The sequence below is a fragment of the Phragmites australis genome, chromosome 4, assembly GCF_958298935.1.
Source record: "Phragmites australis chromosome 4, lpPhrAust1.1, whole genome shotgun sequence".
Lineage (NCBI taxonomy): Eukaryota > Viridiplantae > Streptophyta > Magnoliopsida > Poales > Poaceae > Phragmites > Phragmites australis.
Window position 1 is genome coordinate 44,261,881 of NC_084924.1, and position 18,603 is coordinate 44,280,483.

Here is an 18,603-nt window from a genome sequence, read left to right on the forward strand (position 1 = left end):
TCCATTGTCAAGGTTCACTTTAAAATTCTGCGGCTGTTGCCATGATCTTAGTGAAGAAGCATTGAAATTCTTTTGAGAGAACCATTGAAATTGTCGAGGACTTTTCATCGACTGTTGAAATACTTGAGCAATGCTCAGTTGGCCATCCACGAGACCATGACCACTGACCACGAGTTGAAAAATGATGAGCATCTCATCGCGCACCCATGCCCGCGCTCTACCGCTCCTGGTAGAGCAGTAGTATAGCCTTCTCGCTTTACCTTCTATTCATTTCACCTTCTTGTTTGTCCTGAGGATGTCCACATGTACAGGAGCCAAAAGCCATGTCATCATCCAGATGTCATTTGTCACTTGTCACGAGCCGGGGATGCACTCCTAGCCAGGAAAACACGTCAGAATCGTCCGACAAGAGAGGATACTGCCGCGCTTGCACGGTCGCCGTCAGGGCATCTCCTGTGGAAACGTCGTTTTTTTTTTGTACCCTTGTACGTGCCTTTTACAGCGAAAATGATCCCGGTCGCACCGCACGCTTTCAGCTCCGGGGCGAAAACGACACGCATACATGTGCATTTTACCACAGCAAACAGTGGCGGACATTGGTGTATAGGTATGCAATTGCATACCCATTTTTTTTAAAAAAAATCGACTATACGTAGTATATATTAGATATACGTGTAGTACATAGTTAACTGGATCTAAAACTCACAACATTAGCTTTCTATCAAGCGTTCATTATCCGTCCATCCTCACTTCCGCGTTACCCTTCGCTAGCTCGCTCCCTCGCAATCTTGCATACCCAGCCTAAAAATCCTAAGTCCACCACTAACAACAAACATTGTATTTGCATTGAAGTTGAGTTCAAAATTTTACACACAAATTCCCTTGTAGGATGTACAATGTATTGCTTGGTAAATGGAAAGGCAAGTGAAACCTTTGCAACCGACACATCCATGCTCCCTAACATACTAACACGCTTTTATTTATGTTCATGTGAGATTGCTACCAAGATCTACTCACAGCTCAAGCCATTTGGTCGCGAGTCATTTTTGTTCAAGTGAAATTGCCATCAAGATTCACCAGCCGATTGGTCAAGAAATGGAGTGCCTCCGATCCTTAGGCGGCTTCGTGCGCGCTCTCCCGCCACCCACCGCGTCAAGCCGCACGAACGGGTTCAGCCGCCCGAGCTTCTTGGACACGTTGTTCATGAACCCGCCGGCGGCGGCCTTCTTCGGCAGCGGGGCGCGCCCCGACGGAGGAATGCCACTGCCCTCCGGGAACTCCGGCGGGTCCCTCATGCGCATCTTCAGCCGCAGCAGCTCCATCTTGAGCTCGTCGTTCTCCCGCTGCAGCCGCGCCACCTCGTCCGGCACGCTCCGGGCGTGCCGGCCCAGGAGGCTCGGCGTCGGCTTGTAGGAAATCGCAGGGGAGTCGCCACCGAAGGACAACGGCGCGCCGCTCGTCGGATACGGAGACGCCTCGCGCAGGCGTCGCTGCTCGTGGTAGAGTACCTGCACCACCGTCTGCACCGGGAGTCGGTCATTCTGTGCCGCGTGCGCGCACGCCTCGCGCGACAGCTTCTGGCAGTCCATCACCCGGCACACTTTCTTCCTCTCGGCCTCGTTCAGATACGGATGCGCCTGCGGAATCCATAGAAGCGATGAACAAACCTTGTACCAAACTAAGCATCATGTACTTGATGAGCAAACCAACAAGCAGTTAGAATCTTGATATGAGATTATTACCTTCAAGTGGATGTCGATGGCGCGGTACATGCCGTCCTCGTTAAACCTGGCGCGTTCCGGGATCATCTCGGCGAGGCCGATGAACTTGTCAATGCGCAGGTTCACGTCCGAGGCGATCTCGGCCAGGTAGGCCTCCATGAGCTTGCCAACCATGCCGACGTCGTTGGGCGGCGACGCCGTCGAGATGAAGTCGTCTTCCGTGCTGTAGTCCAGCCAGATCGCCTCGCCCTCATGCTCCAGGTACCCGACCAGGATCCTCTGGACCGCGTCGACGTCGAACGCGGTGCCGGCCTCGGGCGAGGAGGACGGGATGAGGAGGTCGTCAAGCACGGCCTGCCCGAGTTGCGCGGCCATCCGCTTCTCGAGGTCCAGCAGGCACGCCAGCGTCGTGTCCAGGTAGAGAGCTGCCCGTAGCAGCATCGACAGGAAGCTCACTGACATCGTGTTCTTCTCCCTCGGCAGCAGGCTCACGATCGTTTCAAGAACCACTCGCTTCTCGTGCTCCTGCCTCGGATCCATCTTTTTCCTATCCCTTCCATGTATGTCCTGCACCAAACTCAGCAATGTAAGACGCAAGCAAGAACTGTATGCTGTGCTGATGTATCTAGCTAATCCTTTGTGCATGCATTCAACCAACTCACCAGTCTTCGCAGAGACTTCTGAGCATAGAGCATGATCAGTGTGCCCAAAGCAATGCCCTTGAACCCTCTTGCCTTCATCGCAATCAGAACTCTCTGGAACGTGTCAATGCGCAGCGACGTCAGCTCGTCGGCCCACCAGTCGTCGATGGCCTTCGGCGGCAGCACCGACAACCCGCTCACGCCGTCGTAGCTACCGGCAGTGGTGCCCAGGGACATGCTGAACTGGCTGTCGCTGCAGGTTATGTACGCAATGGCATCGATGCACCTGCCGATGATGTCCACCTCCTCGGACACAGGGAGGAGCTCCTCGGATTTGCGGAGCACGGTGACCGCGCCCGCGAGGCTCACCAGTGCCACGGCCTCCAAGTATGCCTCCGTTCTGCCGATCAGGTTGCCGGTCTTGCACTCGTCGGTCATCTCCAGGTGCTCGGCGGCGCACCGCAGCGTCGCGACGTTGTCCTCGGTGATCTCAAAGTTTTCGCCGTAGCAGAACTTGGTGACGAGCTCGAACGCCTTGGCGCCGCCAGGCATCCCCGCGATCTCGAGGTGGGTGACCTTGGAGCCATTGATTCCTGACACCTGCTTCCGTATGTAGCCGCATCTCGATGCCAATGGGAGCTGCAGCAACGTTCGCGCGCTTGTCAGAACTGAATTCTTCTCCTTTTTACGATCCCAGAACACGCATGGAAGTGTTGTGATTGATGTTACCTTGTGCAAGTTGAAGGTGGACTCCCTAACCTGGATGGTAATATCGCTTGGGAATTCTTGTGAAAGGATCCTTTAACACTCAAGTAAATAAAACTTCAAATTCATAAACCACTTGTTGTGACAATCTTCAGTTTCAGTGTCTGGTGGTCACACAATAAAGCGAGTAATGCCATGGACAAGATCTGAAGTACTAGTCACATGTTGTCTGATGAAAGTTGCTGTTTAGTTAGGTGTTCGCCTGATGAGCAATATGAGCGAGCTGTCTGCGCTTATTACGGAGGTGTAATACACCACACAATTAAGCAAGAACCTCTCGAATCAAATGCCCAACGCATGAACATGGCAATGGAAAGTAAAGCGAGGAGAGCAGGAGGGAGGGAGCAGAGCAAAGGCAGCACCGTACCAGTCACTGGTCCTCTTCATTGCCGGCGTATCGAACCGGCTCTGCATCCTGCAACTCTGACGAAGTCACAAGCTGTTGTTCTCCTCTCTTTCTCTATCCCTCCAGTTCTCTCCTCGTCTACATCCTGGGCGACGTCGACGTCAGAGGAAATCGCGACAGTAGAGCGAGTGAAGCAGGTGCATCAGCTTCTGGATCGAGCCGCGGCTGCCTGCCACTGGGCACGGCGGTTGGAAGCCACACAATGGCGCCATCACACAGCTCCGTGAATGGATAGATGGAACGGAATAATATGCATCCGGCCACTTGTTCCTTTGGCCGTTTGCTGCCCCACTTGCCTCTTCTTCTGTCGTCCTTTTCCGACGACTTGTCTTCTTGAATGAGCACTGAGCCGTGCTTCGCTTCACTTTGTATGCGGGTTTTATATCTTTTAAATAAAAATTGGAAATATATAAATTCGTTTTGAAAAATTATAAATATAAAGTCATGTCGTCCATTAGAAATATAACATGTGGTGTCAGTTGTCTTCCAATAGCCGACAAGTCCATACAGGACCGGGAGTACCAGCAATTCCTCTGTCCCGTTCAGATGTGCTTACTCATGTTCATAGGTAAATTTTATAATTCATTGTTTTCTATCTTCATTCACACATCTTATCTTATGTATTAACTCACCTTGCTAGATGTTGCGCAAGGGTACATTGTCAACTACCTTGTGGGCGCCAAATATTCAGCCATAGATAGCGCGCTAGGGCGACGCATCAGAGGATGTGGTTGAAGAGGATCAGCCGCACTCTAGGGAGGCATTCATGAAGCACCTGGCCAGGTTTCTATCTCGAATGTAAACTCGTGTGATGTACACACCGTCTGAGGTGCAGACTCACGTGACACACATGTTGGAGACTTACCTGGTGCACATGGACCATGCTTGGTTATTAGCGACATGTTTCTTCGACACCAACAATAATTATATGCTAAATTTAAGTTATAAAGAACTTGTATCAACATACATAACATTTTTTTTCCAGAGAGACATTGTGTACCAGATGGGGGTGAAGGTTGATACTAGCATAGAGCGACTAGACAATAGGATAGATGTCTCTACCTCCGAGATATGTGGGGTGTTCCACATGATCTATGAAGAGACATAGAAGATCATGAAGATGTTCACCTGTAGGTCCAATGTGGATGTTGCTTATCGACCCCTCAATACTCGATCGGATTAGACGCCTCCTGTTTGGCCCTCTCACCCTTCCGTGATGAAGATGGCCTCTACTCTGAGTCCACACCACTCAACGATGTTCATGACTAGGCCTCCCCGCCACTACGTCCAACATACACTAAGTAGTACAGCGGCGGCTCCTCTATGTTGTCATACACTTGGGCCAGTGAGCACTATAGCGGAAGATCCTCCATGACGTCTTACACTGGTGCCAGTGAGCACTATGGAGCACTACGACGACAGCTCCTTCATGTTGTCTTACACAGGTGTCGAAGAGACATGTACCTCTATCAATAATACATTATGTACCTCATTAATTTCACATTTGCAATTCTAGCTAGCATGTTTTGCTTCGCAAACCACATATAGAGATCGAGAATTTTGATGACATACAAGCAACAATGGAGTACGTGAAGCAGGTCATCAGGGAGGGTACCACGGACATCTTGGCTAGCTTTGACACCTTCCTCGGGCTGGGTCATACACACAACATAGATCGGACCATCCCAGGTAGACAACGCACCTCCTGAAGGCACGCAACAAACCCAGGAGGAGTATGTGATGCCATCTCCCAATAGCTGGCCTCCACGGACAATTGTCCCGCCAAACCTGTTCACATACTCAGTGGATCACGTGAGAGCACAGGACCGCAGGGTGCCAAGACCTTATGAGCACATGGGATTGTCTCGAAGCGGGAACTCATTTAGAGGGTAGTTTAGGGATTACTTGCTTGTACCATATATTATATACATGTTATTATACTATGTTAGTATTCTACATGAAGTTCATTTCTTCAGCTTCATTCCCTCATCACTATCGCGAGATAATACTCCAAGCAACCGTTTCATCAGCATTGTGATGTCAAATATATATGTAAAAAAATCAATTCTTAAAAACAAAAATTTATATTTTAAAATAAGTTATAATCTATTATGTATATTAAAGGGCTAAGATTTGGAGCAATTCTAAGAGGTAAGTCACTGTAGCCACCTTTTATACAAGTCTCATGCATGTGTATGTATATATAGATATGTATGTATATGTACATGTATGTATATATATACACATACACATACACATATGTATCCATATATATACTTGCACATAATTTTTTCTGAAATTCTAGAAAAATAGCGAAAGGAATAATAGTTATATTGATAAATTGACTGAAATAATCTAAAATGCATAGAAAAATATCTAAACTCAAAAAATATGAAACAAATTTAGATATGTTCGTATTACTGTTGTCTACATGTTAAAATTATGTGCATGCAGAAAAGTAACATTGTTTTACCCAAAATTACATGAATGTATTAAATATTGATAAATTTATAAATAAATATTGAGATGTCTAAAAATGGTGAATATAATTTTTTAGCCTTCTTTTGTCATGCTTTATGTAAAAAAAAACGAGCACGGTATATGCACACAAATCCACCTAGTATCCTTTTAAAAAATAGTTGTCGGGTCCCTGCTGTCGCCTTTGCAACGACGATAGAGTTTCTATCTGCAATTTTCCAAAAGAGAGCCTCATGTTTGGACCCAATACTTTTTTATGAGAGGGTTTGGACCCAATACTTTGGGTTCTATATCAGGTCAGGGCCCAGTCGGTGCCTTGCGACGGCCACGAGCAGGTGAACGGCCCAGCAGAGGATTATCCCAGGCTCGGTCATGGCCCCTGCGGTCTCCAGGGGCCAGGACTGACGGTGAAAATCCAAGCAATCCGCGTGCGACCACTGAAATTGAAATTTCGTTTGCAATCCGGCGAAGGCACCGTCCGCGTCCAGTCCACCGCTGTTGGCGTCCGTCTGTCTCTCTCAAGTCTCACCACGCGTCTCCCTCGCACCTTCCTCTCCTCCTGAAGCGCCAAGAAGCCAAGAACAGACAGCCGCTCCCCGCATTAAAAAACGAAGGCCGCGAAATCTAATCCACCCCAGCGAAACAGGCGCAGGCCATCGACCAAAATCCCTGTCTCGCGCAGGCACCGCCACGCGCGCGCGCCTCATCCGTACGGACCGTGGCCGGGCCATGACGAGCGCCTCCGAGCTGTTCACCTCACGCCGCGCCGGCCGCGCCCCCCGCCTTTCCGACCCCGACCCCGACCCGGATCCGCACGCCGACGCGCTCCGGGACCCGCACGGCCTCGGTGGGCGGCGCCGGCGCCGAGGGTGCCACCCGCGCCGCCAGCTCAACGCAGCGGGGGACGTGCGCCAGCACCTGCACACCGGGGCCCCGTCCCCGCACCGCCGCGGGTCGTACACCGTGAGAAGCCTCCCCGCCCTCGCCTTCTTCACCCTCCCATCTTATTTGTATCGGTTCGTGTGTGTGGATTGGATCGTAACAACTACGGCTTTGGCTTGTTAAAATTCGTGGGGAGGATTAGGGTTCAGAGTTCGGCTTGCGCGCAATTTGCCGGTGACCGGAAGTGTGGAGTTTTACCATCCGGATTAAATTGCTCGTCAGATGGGGAACAGTAGGGATTGCACACTTGCAGTTGTTACTGAGGTTAAACTTTACTCTTCCAATGGGTGAACCACATGGAACGATAAGCCTATCTGTGATTCTCAGCCGAGCTTCATGATCCTGCTGGCACCACCATGTTGCACAAGATTTGAAATGAGCCTTGCTCATTGTATTGGCGCATGCAGTAGAGGGAATGAGCCTTGCTCATGGTATTGGCGTATGCAGTAGATGTACTTTGTTTGTAGTCTTGACTGCTTTGCGTGGTTGCAGCTTTACCGTCAGTGAAGGGTTTACTGACACACCGTTTCGATGCTAGTTGTGGATATACTTTGTGGGAAGTAGGCATTTGCAGTCTGCTTAAGCGACATACCTCAGCAATTTGTTGCAATGCTTGATCTATGAAATAGGCATCTTTAGTTACAACATTTTCATTCATCTCCGTAGAAATTGTAGCAATTGCCTCACTTAGTCTTGGACTAGCTTCGAATTTATATTTTAAAACTTTTTTATATGCGAGTATTATAATTCTGGGCATCCTGCACATTTCATCTACCACATTAATTTTTGCTTGTATTTCCTTTGAATTCCACTTAAAATGCTTAATTGGTCAGTCATGTAATTTGAGGTACCAGCTATGTGTAGTTGAAACTTCAAATCACTACAAAATTGACGTAACTCTTTGCCCGGTAAAGATTTGAGAGAGCCTGGGTGTAGCTACACCCCTTTTTGAAAATACACTTTGTGCACTTCCAAAATTTGTGAAAAAAATATACATACATGCAGGTCATAAACATCTTTGGTGACACAAAATTGTGGAAAAATTTGACCATATGTGAACTACACAAAAAGACAAATAACATGTCTTTTTTTTCTTTCACAAATGTAAGACACATTATTTGTCCTTTTTGTGTAGCATACATATAGTCAACTTCTTCAACAGAATTTTGTGTGTCAACATAGTTTTTGATGATCTACATGTATGTATTTTTTCCACAAATTTTGGAAGTGCGCTTTTTGTGCCAAAGAGGGTGTAGTGGCACCTGGGCTCAGCCTGGCTGCATCCCTCTTTGCCCTACTGTTACCAACTTAAGTTAAGAAATCATGCCATGGGCTACCATTTTCGTCTCCACTGTTTATGATGGGCCACCAAATGAAAATATTTCTCCCTTTTGCTCTTTGCAGGATCAGATCTTATCGTACATAGACAATAACAACATTGGGGATTCTGCAGCTCGGAGGAACAGACTTGACAGGATGATGTTCAGGACAAATGAGCGGCTTCCGGGTGCAGTACTGCAGGCACAAGCACGTGTCCTAGAGAGACTAAGAGGCATTTCTCTCGGTTCATCTGTCTCCAGGCCATCCATCTCACTGGATGATTTTTCTGCTAACGATGTGTTTAGAATCATTGGCTTCAGAAACAGGGAAACCCCGTATGAGGCAAATGGGCCCAACTCATCATCGTTCCACCTAAGCAGTGAATCAGATGAAGAAAGCCCAACCATCAGTTCGACTAATTTCCAAAGGTCACCTGGACTGAGCAAGTCGGCTTTCCTTCGGCTACAGATTGAGATTTTTGAGGCTAGCAAAGATGACAACAGGGAGGCCTCGCTGGAATGTTCCATTTGCCTTGACGAATTCCACGATGGAGATGAGCATATAAGGCTGCGCTGTGGGCACAGGTTCCATTCGACATGCTTGGAGCCATGGGTGCGGAAATGTGCAGCCTGCCCATACTGCCGAACAAACATACGATCACGGTCCTGATGACAAACCCTTGCTTTTGAATAGGATTATAACCAGCACGAAGATGCATTGTCGTAATTCACTTTTGTGGGCATGCTTGCTAATCCGGAGATGACTCTGTTAAATTTAATTTCCAGTATCTTGAATATCTTGTCTTGTGTCGCTCCTAAAGAGGCTTATGTATTGTGTATGAGTGAAGGCTGATAGTACTATAGCATAGCAATCCCTGTTTTCTTTGTATCTTGTGAGAAACTAAAGCAAACAATGTTGTTCTAATATGGATAACGTTCCAATGTCCAAAATTCATTTTGTATGGCATTCGTTTCCCTTGTGGACACAAATCTGTGAGAAAAATGAGTTTGCTAGTTCAAAATCCAAACAAAATGCTATGATGCAAAAAACATGAGTTTCCTCAAACGCAAGAAGCACTGTTATGATCCAAATATAGTGTTCGACAATAACACTGAGCTGGACGGCTCAATGTCAATGGCACCAGCTCTATGTTGCTCTCTGTGAATCGAGTTCTTTTCCCAATTTCTGAGTTCCGGAGCTTAAAGCATTCCATCGAAATGTAGAGCTGCACATGGATCGGTTCACTCAGTCAGAGGATAATGAAATGCAAAAATGCTAGCAGTTGGTCTCGTAAACACACCCGTAGGCCAGCCGCCGCCGCCGCCGCCGCCTGGCTGCAGCTGGTGGCGCCTTCCGAAGCTCAGAAGACTCGAACTTGACATGCCCTGTGGGCTGACGACCGTGCGCTGGACGCGGACGGATGTCGGCGCGTTCTTCCCCGCGCTCCAGTGGGCGAAGATCGCGCGGGCCGTGGATTGCTGAAGAACGTGAACTGGGCGTGCAGCTCCCGCGCCCGAAACACCGGAGCTCAGGCGTTGCTGGTTAATGGTTCATCTGGTAGATGGCGAGGCGCAGGGAAAGCCCGCGGAGGCGAGGCGCTCGTGGTGGAGCTGCCGTTGCTGAGCAGCATTGGCTTTGCTCGACTTCTCATTGGTCACGCCGCGCGATAAACTGCCAGCCCATGTCCCGGCCCACCCAAGGGGATGGGCCGGGGATTTGGTTTTGCTAAAAAGGCCCATAGCAGTTCTTTTTTCGAGACCTACGTGTTGCCGGCTACGTGGTGGCCGACTCTCCAGCGTTCCAGACAGAGGCGATTTAGTAGGCGACTCAGGAGCGAAGCGTACTCGGGTGTTGGAAAAGGAGGATGGTCTGGTCTCTTGGTTAGTACTATTCTAGTAGTTTAGTTTGATAGATTACTTTATAGTTTGTGTTGTTTTTTTATGTTAAGTGGTTAGATTTTTCAGTGGGTTTAGAATTAGATTCACTGCTGTTTTGTTTCTATATGACTTCTCTGCTGAGGAGGAATTTTAGAGAATATTTTGTTATCCGATCTACTGGTTTTGCCATATTGATATCTGATGTTGTTGCTTCTACTTTTAAAAAAAGGAGAAGTTGTATCTTACTCTGTCTGATGGATTGTCTGTTTCATTCAGCAATCTAATAGCGCTTTGTGCTGCTCATGGTGGTTCAAAAAATCTAATGGCCTTTGGCTCTACCTCGTCGGTGGAGGAAGTATCAGTGTCGGTTCCTTCGATCCAGTTTGGCAATGGTGTTCGAAGAAGTTCCGAAGTGATACTGATGATGACTTATGTTTGTATTGCTATGTTCTTTTCATATTTTTTTTTTTATACTTTGCTCATTACTCATAGAATAAAATCACCCTGTTTCTTAAAAAAAACGCGTTGGTGGCTTGGCGTGTCCACATGGTTCTGTGGTGGTATTTTGAGGTGGAAAAGTGCGCTTTGGTGGTCCGTGTGGTACCAACCATACTTCTACTTTTTCGGCGGCCGATGTTGGTAACTCGCAAGTCATCATCGTTGGACGGTTGGGCCAGTGCAATGCGCTCAGCAAATCAAACCTACGTTCAATTGGGAGGCAAATGTCTGACGTTATACCTCAACAGTCTAACAGCTGAGATGGAGCAGAGTCAGAGTCACTGTAGCTCTCTAACTTTGATCCATAGACATCAGAAGATCCCATTCCGTTCAATTGGCCTCGGTTGCGGAGTGTGGAATTTCCCCGAAATTCCTGCGTTCCATATGGGGTGTAGAATCATGGTCACCACAGGCCGTAAAATATATTAGTGTACAAACACCATTACATAGGTTGATCCAAAATGTATAAGTATGTGCTGTAAAAAATTCCCCTTCATTGTAATTTTGCAAGAGTAATACGCCATTCTGCACAATCGACAAAAGGTGGCACCTAAACAATGCTAGATACTTTAAGATTCTAATTTCAGTGTACAAGCAAAAAGGATTGTCAGGCTTGTAATTCTGGTGATACAGTTACAGTCATTCTTGATATCTTTCACATTTCTCGTCAGAACCTATCCCTATGTAATTAACTGCGACAGTTCAGCTGGCAACTCTCACAACAAAAATTCACCACTCTTCAAAGTCAGGCATCAAAAGCAATAGCATCAATGCATGATACAATAAGTCCATTTCAGTTGTTAGCTGCATCATAAACCGGTGCAGTGCACCACTAATTTATACCAGACCATTACATAAGCGTCAATTGGCCACCATAAGAATCAAGATCTTGAGGTGCGTCATCATGCATGCAATGCACTCTGCGGTGCATATCTAATGATGAAGCAGACTGACCTTAAGACGTAGCGAGATAAGTTGCTGCAATCTGGTCATTCGAAATACATTCACCTTTGAGTACCAGAAACGGCATGCCATAGTTGTCATATGTGCATGCCTCGGGCTGCTATTGACCAAAAGTTAGATAACAGTCAATGAATGGTAGATTACAAGCTGCTGATCTCGTGAGGCTTGTAACCCAATCACGAGCCAATAAAAAATAGTCACCAAATTGTCCTCAATATGCACACAACTGCAAAGTAGAAGAAATCATAAATGCATCGGGAAAAATACAAAGTTGCACAACAGTGAAGGACAGCTGACAAAACAGCAAGAAATTGGTCGGTCAAAATATAAGATGTAAATTTGGTAACAAGGATTCGATATCAATTTTAGTGCTACAGAAAAGAAATAAAGGCGTGTAAAAAAGACAAACTAACAAGCTAGACCTTACGTGTCAGCACTCAGTATAGACAACTGCACCAACCGATAAATGCATGAGCAAGTAAGAAATATGAAACACAAACACTATGGCGGCATTTTTATCAAGATTTATTCACCCATGACTCTGGTTAAGCGATAAAAATATATTCAGAGCAAAGAGATTTGTAGCACCATGGTCCTTGAACAAAATGTCAATTGGTACAGGTTACTCAAATAAGAAAGAACAGAGACGGTGAACAAACTTACATATTACAAGAGCAGCAAGTGCTAAAACAACAATTGAACAGGATGCCCATATCAAATTTGATACTGAGATCTCTGAAGTTGTCTATGAAGGGCTCCAAGCCAACCATAAAGTTTCTTATTGTATGTACCCTCATCACAAGTACTTAAGCAACTCTTGTTCCTTTCAAAGCATCCATCTAAGCCCTATAATGAGGAATAGCACTACAAGGTTAGAGCACTAAGATATAACCAAAGAAAGAACTATAGAACAAAGGATATTTGCACCACTCAAGTATGATTCATTTACCAGACTCAACTGAGAACTTCTCAGAGGGATGCCCTCTTCGACATCTTGTTGGTCAACACCTGCCCACCTCACAGCTCCATTTTTGCACTTCATTCTAGGCTTAGATTGCAAGGCACTCGCCAATGCACAAGTTTTCACTATCTTCAGCAAAGGTACTTTGTGTGGGCTATCAGATGATTGTTCTGCAGCTCCCTCACATTCATTAGGAATCGACATACTCCATGATCCTATATCAGCACTGGCACTAGCTGCCCTTCTGTGCCCACGATGCAAATCTTCCTTCACTCTCCCTGAACTCAGATCAGTGGAGCCAGATGAATCCTTGGAGCTGTCAGTTGACATATCCTTTTTCGCCCTTGTTGCATTTCTGCCAACTTCAGTATCACCCGCAGAAGGAATTGTGACCACTTTGTCTCTCTGTTGAAGAGGACCGGCAGATAAGAAAGCCGCAAGGTCATCCCGTTCATCCTAATCGAAATGAATCCAGCTTAACAGGCCCATCCCCTCTGCAACATTGGATGCTTTCAGGTTGTTCTCAACCTCCAAAATGCGATAGCCAATTGCTGCGACGAAATCATCATGCCTAGCTCTTGTATCATTTCCTGCCGAGATAACCTCATCGTTTGATCTGATTGCACGGTCCAATTCATCAAGCTAAAGGCAGAACAAGTCAAATCAAGGAATGAGTTTTTGAATTGCAGATACTTTTAGCAATAATCTTCATTTTTTTGTTCTATAATTGCAAACACCACGTTTTGTAAAGGTTTGGTCCCTAACATAAAATAGATGGATATGCTATCCAACCTTTGGACTCGTACCACCTCAAGTCACATCTACATAAATGTGTTTTTTTAAACAGTTTTGCTAATATGACAGCTCATAAGCGGAAGAAATGAATCAAACATTATGCTAAGCTCAATTGTCAGTCCAAAAAATACGTGTTGTCAGAGTATTGGGTGAAGAGGCATCCTGACTGGTGGGACCCACGAGGCATATGACAGTTGGTAGGAGATATTTCCTGACTTGTGGCCCATTGCGCGACCAGGTGGAGACTCGCATGAGCAGGGCAGGCTTGCGTGACCAGTCTCCTTGCAATATTATGCGATCTCGCGACCAGTCTACTTAAGATATTGTGTGATCCCATGACCAGTCCTTACTAGTCGCAAAGCCAGTTCTTACCTAACCCGTCTAATCGCATCTAACTTGCAGAGCACAGGGACGAGACAGTTTGACAGACGATCTTGCGACACACAGTGATGGGGCATGTCAGACGTCTAGGGTCCACAAAGAGAGGCGTTCCATGGATGGGAAGAGCACGTGGAGTTCTCAGAACAAGTTGGGATCATACAGTTCTGCATAATGATGATCCAAGAGTAGAATATCTAACCAGATATGGATGTGCTAAACAGGGCCCACTTGTAAGTTTTTTCTCTCTCTAGTATATAAAGTGAGGAGGACGTTTGTAAGAGGACAAAGAACGATAAGTCTGAGAGACTGATCTGTAACAAGTTGAAAAATACTCATAACCAAATACACATGACACATGACTATTATCATTTGAGAGACCTGAACCTAGATAACTTTTGTGTTCTTAAGTTCATCACACACAAACAGACATACACCGTAAGTGTTATTCACGCGCCCCTCGACCGGTATACCCCGAAATCATTGACAGAGATTAACCCTCGACATATGTCATACCAAATAGTCGTCCTAGATAAAACAAAAAGGCAGACTCATCAACAACATCATCTTGCTAACTATTTGCACACTTTTAAGCAAGGAACCTTTTTAGGACTCTCACATCTAACTATCCAGGATACTTGATTACGTTACAAGCACTCACGAATTCAGCAAGGGAACTACCGTAATTGGACATTAGAACAACGTTAACTACGAAATGAACGGCAAGAGCAGCCAAATCACATGCCACTTGGCTGTACCAAGCGTCGTGTGTAGCTCCCGACGAAACTCGCTGACGGTAAGCACTCTGCCAACAGCCACTGCCTCCGGATCGCCTCCACTCCTCTCCTGTACCCATATCCTATACACCGATTCCATCCTACATGAACGCAAACAAAATACCATCAAAGGTCAACACTAGATCCGCAAGGACGCGAAGGGACCGAAAAAAACCAAGGCGAACCCACCCGCACAAAAAAAAGACGAAATGGGGGGAAACGACGACGCACCGATTGGCGGATTCTTGGATCTCCTCGGTGGCGGGGAAGAAGGGATCCCTCTCCCATCGATCGAACAACATCGCCATTGCTAGCTTGCCCTCTCACCGGATCGAAACTAAAGACTTTGATTGATTGAGAGAGAGAGAGAGGGAGAGAGAGAGAGAGAGAGAGAGATAGAGAGAGAGAGGATTCACGATTGCAGTGGTGGGGAACGACGAGCCTCCGTTTCTCCCCTTCCCACCAACTTTTGTTCACCGCTATTTCATGGTGGGTGGCTTGGCTGTTTATTATTATTGTTGGCGTCAACTGTCACCCCAAATCTTGACTGTTAGAGTACTATTTGCTTTATACACCGAGGGTCGATCAATCGGAACTGGCTCCTCTTATGTGAAGAAAGAAAGTACTACGCTAAATTCTGTGAGAGGATAAATAGTAATTTACAGTGAAAATGAGCACATATTATGAAAATATTGTGCTATACCCTTCTATGTTGTCTTCCTCCCGAGGACGAGCTGCGCCCGCTCGTTCTATTCGAACCATGGTCAAACCCAGCAGCAATCGCTGCCGTAACCGCACCTGTAGCCACAGTCTGCCACGGCCGCTACCACACCTAGGAGCAGTCGTAGCCGCACCAACAGTAGCCACAACGCACCCAGCTAGGCCACCTGCCACAGAAGCCCCCACCACCTAAATCTCAAGCTGTTGATGCTCTTCCCGGCACAAATCCATCTCCACAAACCTCGTCTTCTACTCCATCACGATCGATTTGAGGGGAATCACAGTGGATTAGGGAAAGGTGAGGAGAGGATTTTGGGTTCTAGGGTTTGTTCTTGAGGAGTGAGAGGGGGATCGGTTCTGCGCAGTGGAGTTCAACGCTAGTTCAAGCAGATAGATAAGAGTTCGGTTCTAGCATAGTCTTTTCCTTATCCCTTCCAATTTTCTTTTTATTTTCCTTCTTTTTTGCTCCAAACGTCTAGATTATAAATGAAACGAATAAGTAGTGGCAAACGAAAGGGACAGAGTGCGGTTCCAATGGCATATTTGTAGTTGGAGTTTTTATAATGGCAACTTTGCGGTTGGCGTTCGTGTTAGCGGCAAATTTGCAATTCTCCCATAATTTTATGTACGCTTAAGAATTGGTGCAATGGTACCAGTAATGCAAAAATAAAGCAATTGTTCTCAAGTTGGATTTCAGAAAAGCATTTTACATAGTTTCCTGGCATTGTCGTCTTCATATTTTGAGTGTACGAGGATTTATGAAAAGTGGTTAACATGGATGCAAATGCTCACCCAATCAGCCAAAACAACCGTACTGCTAAATAGTGTGCCCGGCCCATGGATACAAATGAAGAAAGAACTCCTTGCTTTGCATGCTTCTTGCTTTAATATCACTTTTAATACATCCATGCACGCTTTTTAAATCATGCTTCTCCCTTTTTTCAACAATCTTGCATCTTGCTTACCAATCATGTATTTTGCTTTGGTCACCAAAATTCTCTTTTTTTTGTCAACAATCTCAAAAAAGCTACAAACACATGTTGAACTCAAAGAAAAACGTTAGAGCATTTGGGAGATAATTTCATAAATCATAATCCATTTGAATAGTACCACTTATGTTGTGAAAGGGTTATGTGGATACCATTTGAGAAAAATTATGGATCACAACTCATAAAATTCATATAATATGATCTAAACTCTTCCTATATATGTGTATATATATAATGAGACCCACTTGTGGTTATCACTTGTAGATGTGTAACATATGTCTAACTAGACAATGTGTCAAGATAGTAAATTTAAGCCATATTATGCATGGAGATAGCTTAAATGAACGAATGAATTGATAAAAATACCAATCAATGAATAAGCATTACATATCTTCAGAAACTTATATATTACTACATGAGACTATAAAAGATATCACTTGAAATACATGTTAGCCTAAAAATCACAACTCATAGGATATTCTCCCATAAATATATGTATACAAGTGTCGAATACTTGTGAGAGATATGCACTTATTATTGAAAATAATGGGAAGTATACCCTATAGGTTGGATATCGCTTGAAGAAATATGCTATGAAAAAAATCTACAACTAATAAACCATGCAAGTTGCTCATACGTTAGAGAGAAACACAAGCAATCTACCATATGAAAACTACACTAGGCATAGCAAGGAAATAAAATATGCACAGATAATCCTAGACAAGACAAATGTACTAGTTACAAAATAAGAAGCGTGAACAAATATCTAGCTACCATTACATCTTTTACCTTTGGATAGGGGATTTGGATATATGATGATCAAGATCTTCATCAATGCGCCCAATCTTGTACACTTGACTTCTTTGTTTGAATCTTCACTTCATCTTTGCGTTAAGCTTCCAAATTCCTCGACCCGATCCATGAACTTCAAGTTTTCTTTGGAACCCAAACCGATTGGACCCCTTCATATTGGTGATGACTTCCTTTGATATGCAAATGGATTAGTTCCACCTCCGATTCTTTAGTCTAACCATGTGTGTAACCACTTTGTCATTGTCATTCTTCTTTGTAGTGATTGCTCTTAGTCTTGATTTTGTAGTTTGGCTTGGCCTAGATATTGGAGGTCTTGTTTGAGAGGTTCATCGTCTTCTTTTTCTCCTTAGTCTCCTTTCTAACTTACTTGCATTGAAAGGACTTGTGACCTTCTTGATAACACTTGAAGCATGTCATGATGGACCCCACTGAAAACTTATTCATCATATTATCACAGTTATCTTGAGAAGGTTTGACATGATTCTTGCCCTTCAATCTTGCTTAGTACTTCTTGAACTTCTCCACTTCTTGCTTGAGCTCATCATTCTCTTATGCAATGAGATCATTACATGATTCTGCAACAACATTCTCAATATATATCTCATTGTAAAAGGGGTGAGCTAGATAGATCAATCAAATTATCACAAGAAGTAGAAGCATCTACATTATGATTGAAATTAAAGAGAGATATAATTTGCTTTAAGGGGGCTTTAGGTTGAGATTCAATGCCCTCAAGTTTTGCCTTAAACTCTTCATACTCCTTATTTACAATTCAAATTTGCCCAATAATTATTTATAATTGAAAATAAATGTAGCATGAATGTCATTAAGGATATTTAATTTTTTAAGTTCTTTAGCTTATTTCTTTAAGGCTTTTTGTTTGAGGAGGAGCTTCTCTTTGACGAGTGGATAGTGAAGTTCTCATCACTTGAGCTTGAATCTTCATCTTGACACACCCATCTTCGTATGCTTACAAATACTTTAGCTTTTCCTTTTGTCTCCTCCCTATTATTTTTTGTCTTCTTCTCCTTCTGTATATGATCAATTGTGTTGACCAAGTTTTAATAGAGATTGGATGATCAGTCTTGGTATTGATCCTCTTAATATTCTTCTCCAATCTTGAGATGGGCTTGGTGATCTTGGATCCATTTTTTGTCACTTGAGGTGTTTTGCTCATCTTTTTCATCGCTAGCTTCATCTTCATCACCATCATCTTCGCTTAAGCTTGACTCTTGCTCTTGCCTCCTCACCTTCTCTTTCATATGTAGGAAATGATTTTGCTTGCTTGTGAGAGTAAGGTTCTTGATGTCGGATGAGGAAGAAGTTTTAACCCCCATGTTCATGGTCATCTTGTGGACAGTGATTTTGTTGAGTACTTGGCTTAGAGTCATCATGCTAATGTCATTGTTGTCATAGATGATTGAGACAATTAACTACTTTGAAAGAAGAGCTTGAAGTATCTTGCTCACCACTTGATCGTCTCTAATTATCATTAAACATAATATATTGATCTCATTAACAAGAATATTAACACTTTCATAGACAAATTATTTAATACTA

At 44.8% G+C, this 18,603-nt stretch overlaps 2 protein-coding genes and 1 pseudogene across 2 annotated transcripts; 1 reads left to right on the forward strand and 2 right to left on the reverse strand.

Moving 5' to 3' along the window:
• Positions 1–825: 825 nt before the first annotated feature.
• LOC133916710 (BTB/POZ domain-containing protein SR1IP1-like) lies at positions 826–3,686 on the reverse strand. Its single transcript, XM_062360513.1, has 5 exons — positions 3,495–3,686; positions 3,092–3,161; positions 2,384–3,001; positions 1,743–2,288; positions 826–1,637 (listed from the first exon to the last, which is right to left on the reverse strand). The coding sequence occupies exons 1-5, from the start codon at positions 3,539–3,541 to the stop codon at positions 1,089–1,091; spliced, it is 1,830 nt and encodes a 609-aa protein (XP_062216497.1). The 5' UTR covers positions 3,542–3,686; the 3' UTR covers positions 826–1,088.
• Positions 3,687–6,579: 2,893 nt separating this feature from the next.
• LOC133916711 (probable E3 ubiquitin-protein ligase RHY1A) lies at positions 6,580–9,227 on the forward strand. The gene is made up of 2 exons (XM_062360514.1): positions 6,580–6,974; positions 8,358–9,227. The coding sequence occupies exons 1-2, from the start codon at positions 6,741–6,743 to the stop codon at positions 8,940–8,942; spliced, it is 819 nt and encodes a 272-aa protein (XP_062216498.1). The 5' UTR covers positions 6,580–6,740; the 3' UTR covers positions 8,943–9,227.
• Positions 9,228–11,280: 2,053 nt separating this feature from the next.
• On the reverse strand, positions 11,281–14,829 carry LOC133914833 (uncharacterized; annotated as a pseudogene).
• Positions 14,830–18,603: the final 3,774 nt, after the last annotated feature.

What these genes read in the sequence shown, in the direction of transcription:
- LOC133916710 (XM_062360513.1), bottom strand. Translation starts at nt 3,541, where the DNA reads ATGCAGAGCCGGTTCGATACGCCGGCAATGAAGAGGACCAGTGACTG. An exon ending in ATGAAGAGGACCAGTGACTG is followed by an intron (nt 3,162 to 3,494) that starts GTACGGTGCTGC and finishes TGAGTGTTAAAG; the next exon opens with GATCCTTTCACAAGAATTCC. An exon ending in CCATCGACATCCACTTGAAG is followed by an intron (nt 1,638 to 1,742) that starts GTAATAATCTCA and finishes TGGATTCCGCAG; the next exon opens with GCGCATCCGTATCTGAACGA.
- LOC133916711 (XM_062360514.1), top strand. Translation starts at nt 6,741, where the DNA reads ATGACGAGCGCCTCCGAGCTGTTCACCTCACGCCGCGCCGGCCGCGCC. An exon ending in ACCGCCGCGGGTCGTACACC is followed by an intron (nt 6,975 to 8,357) that starts GTGAGAAGCCTC and finishes TGCTCTTTGCAG; the next exon opens with GATCAGATCTTATCGTACAT.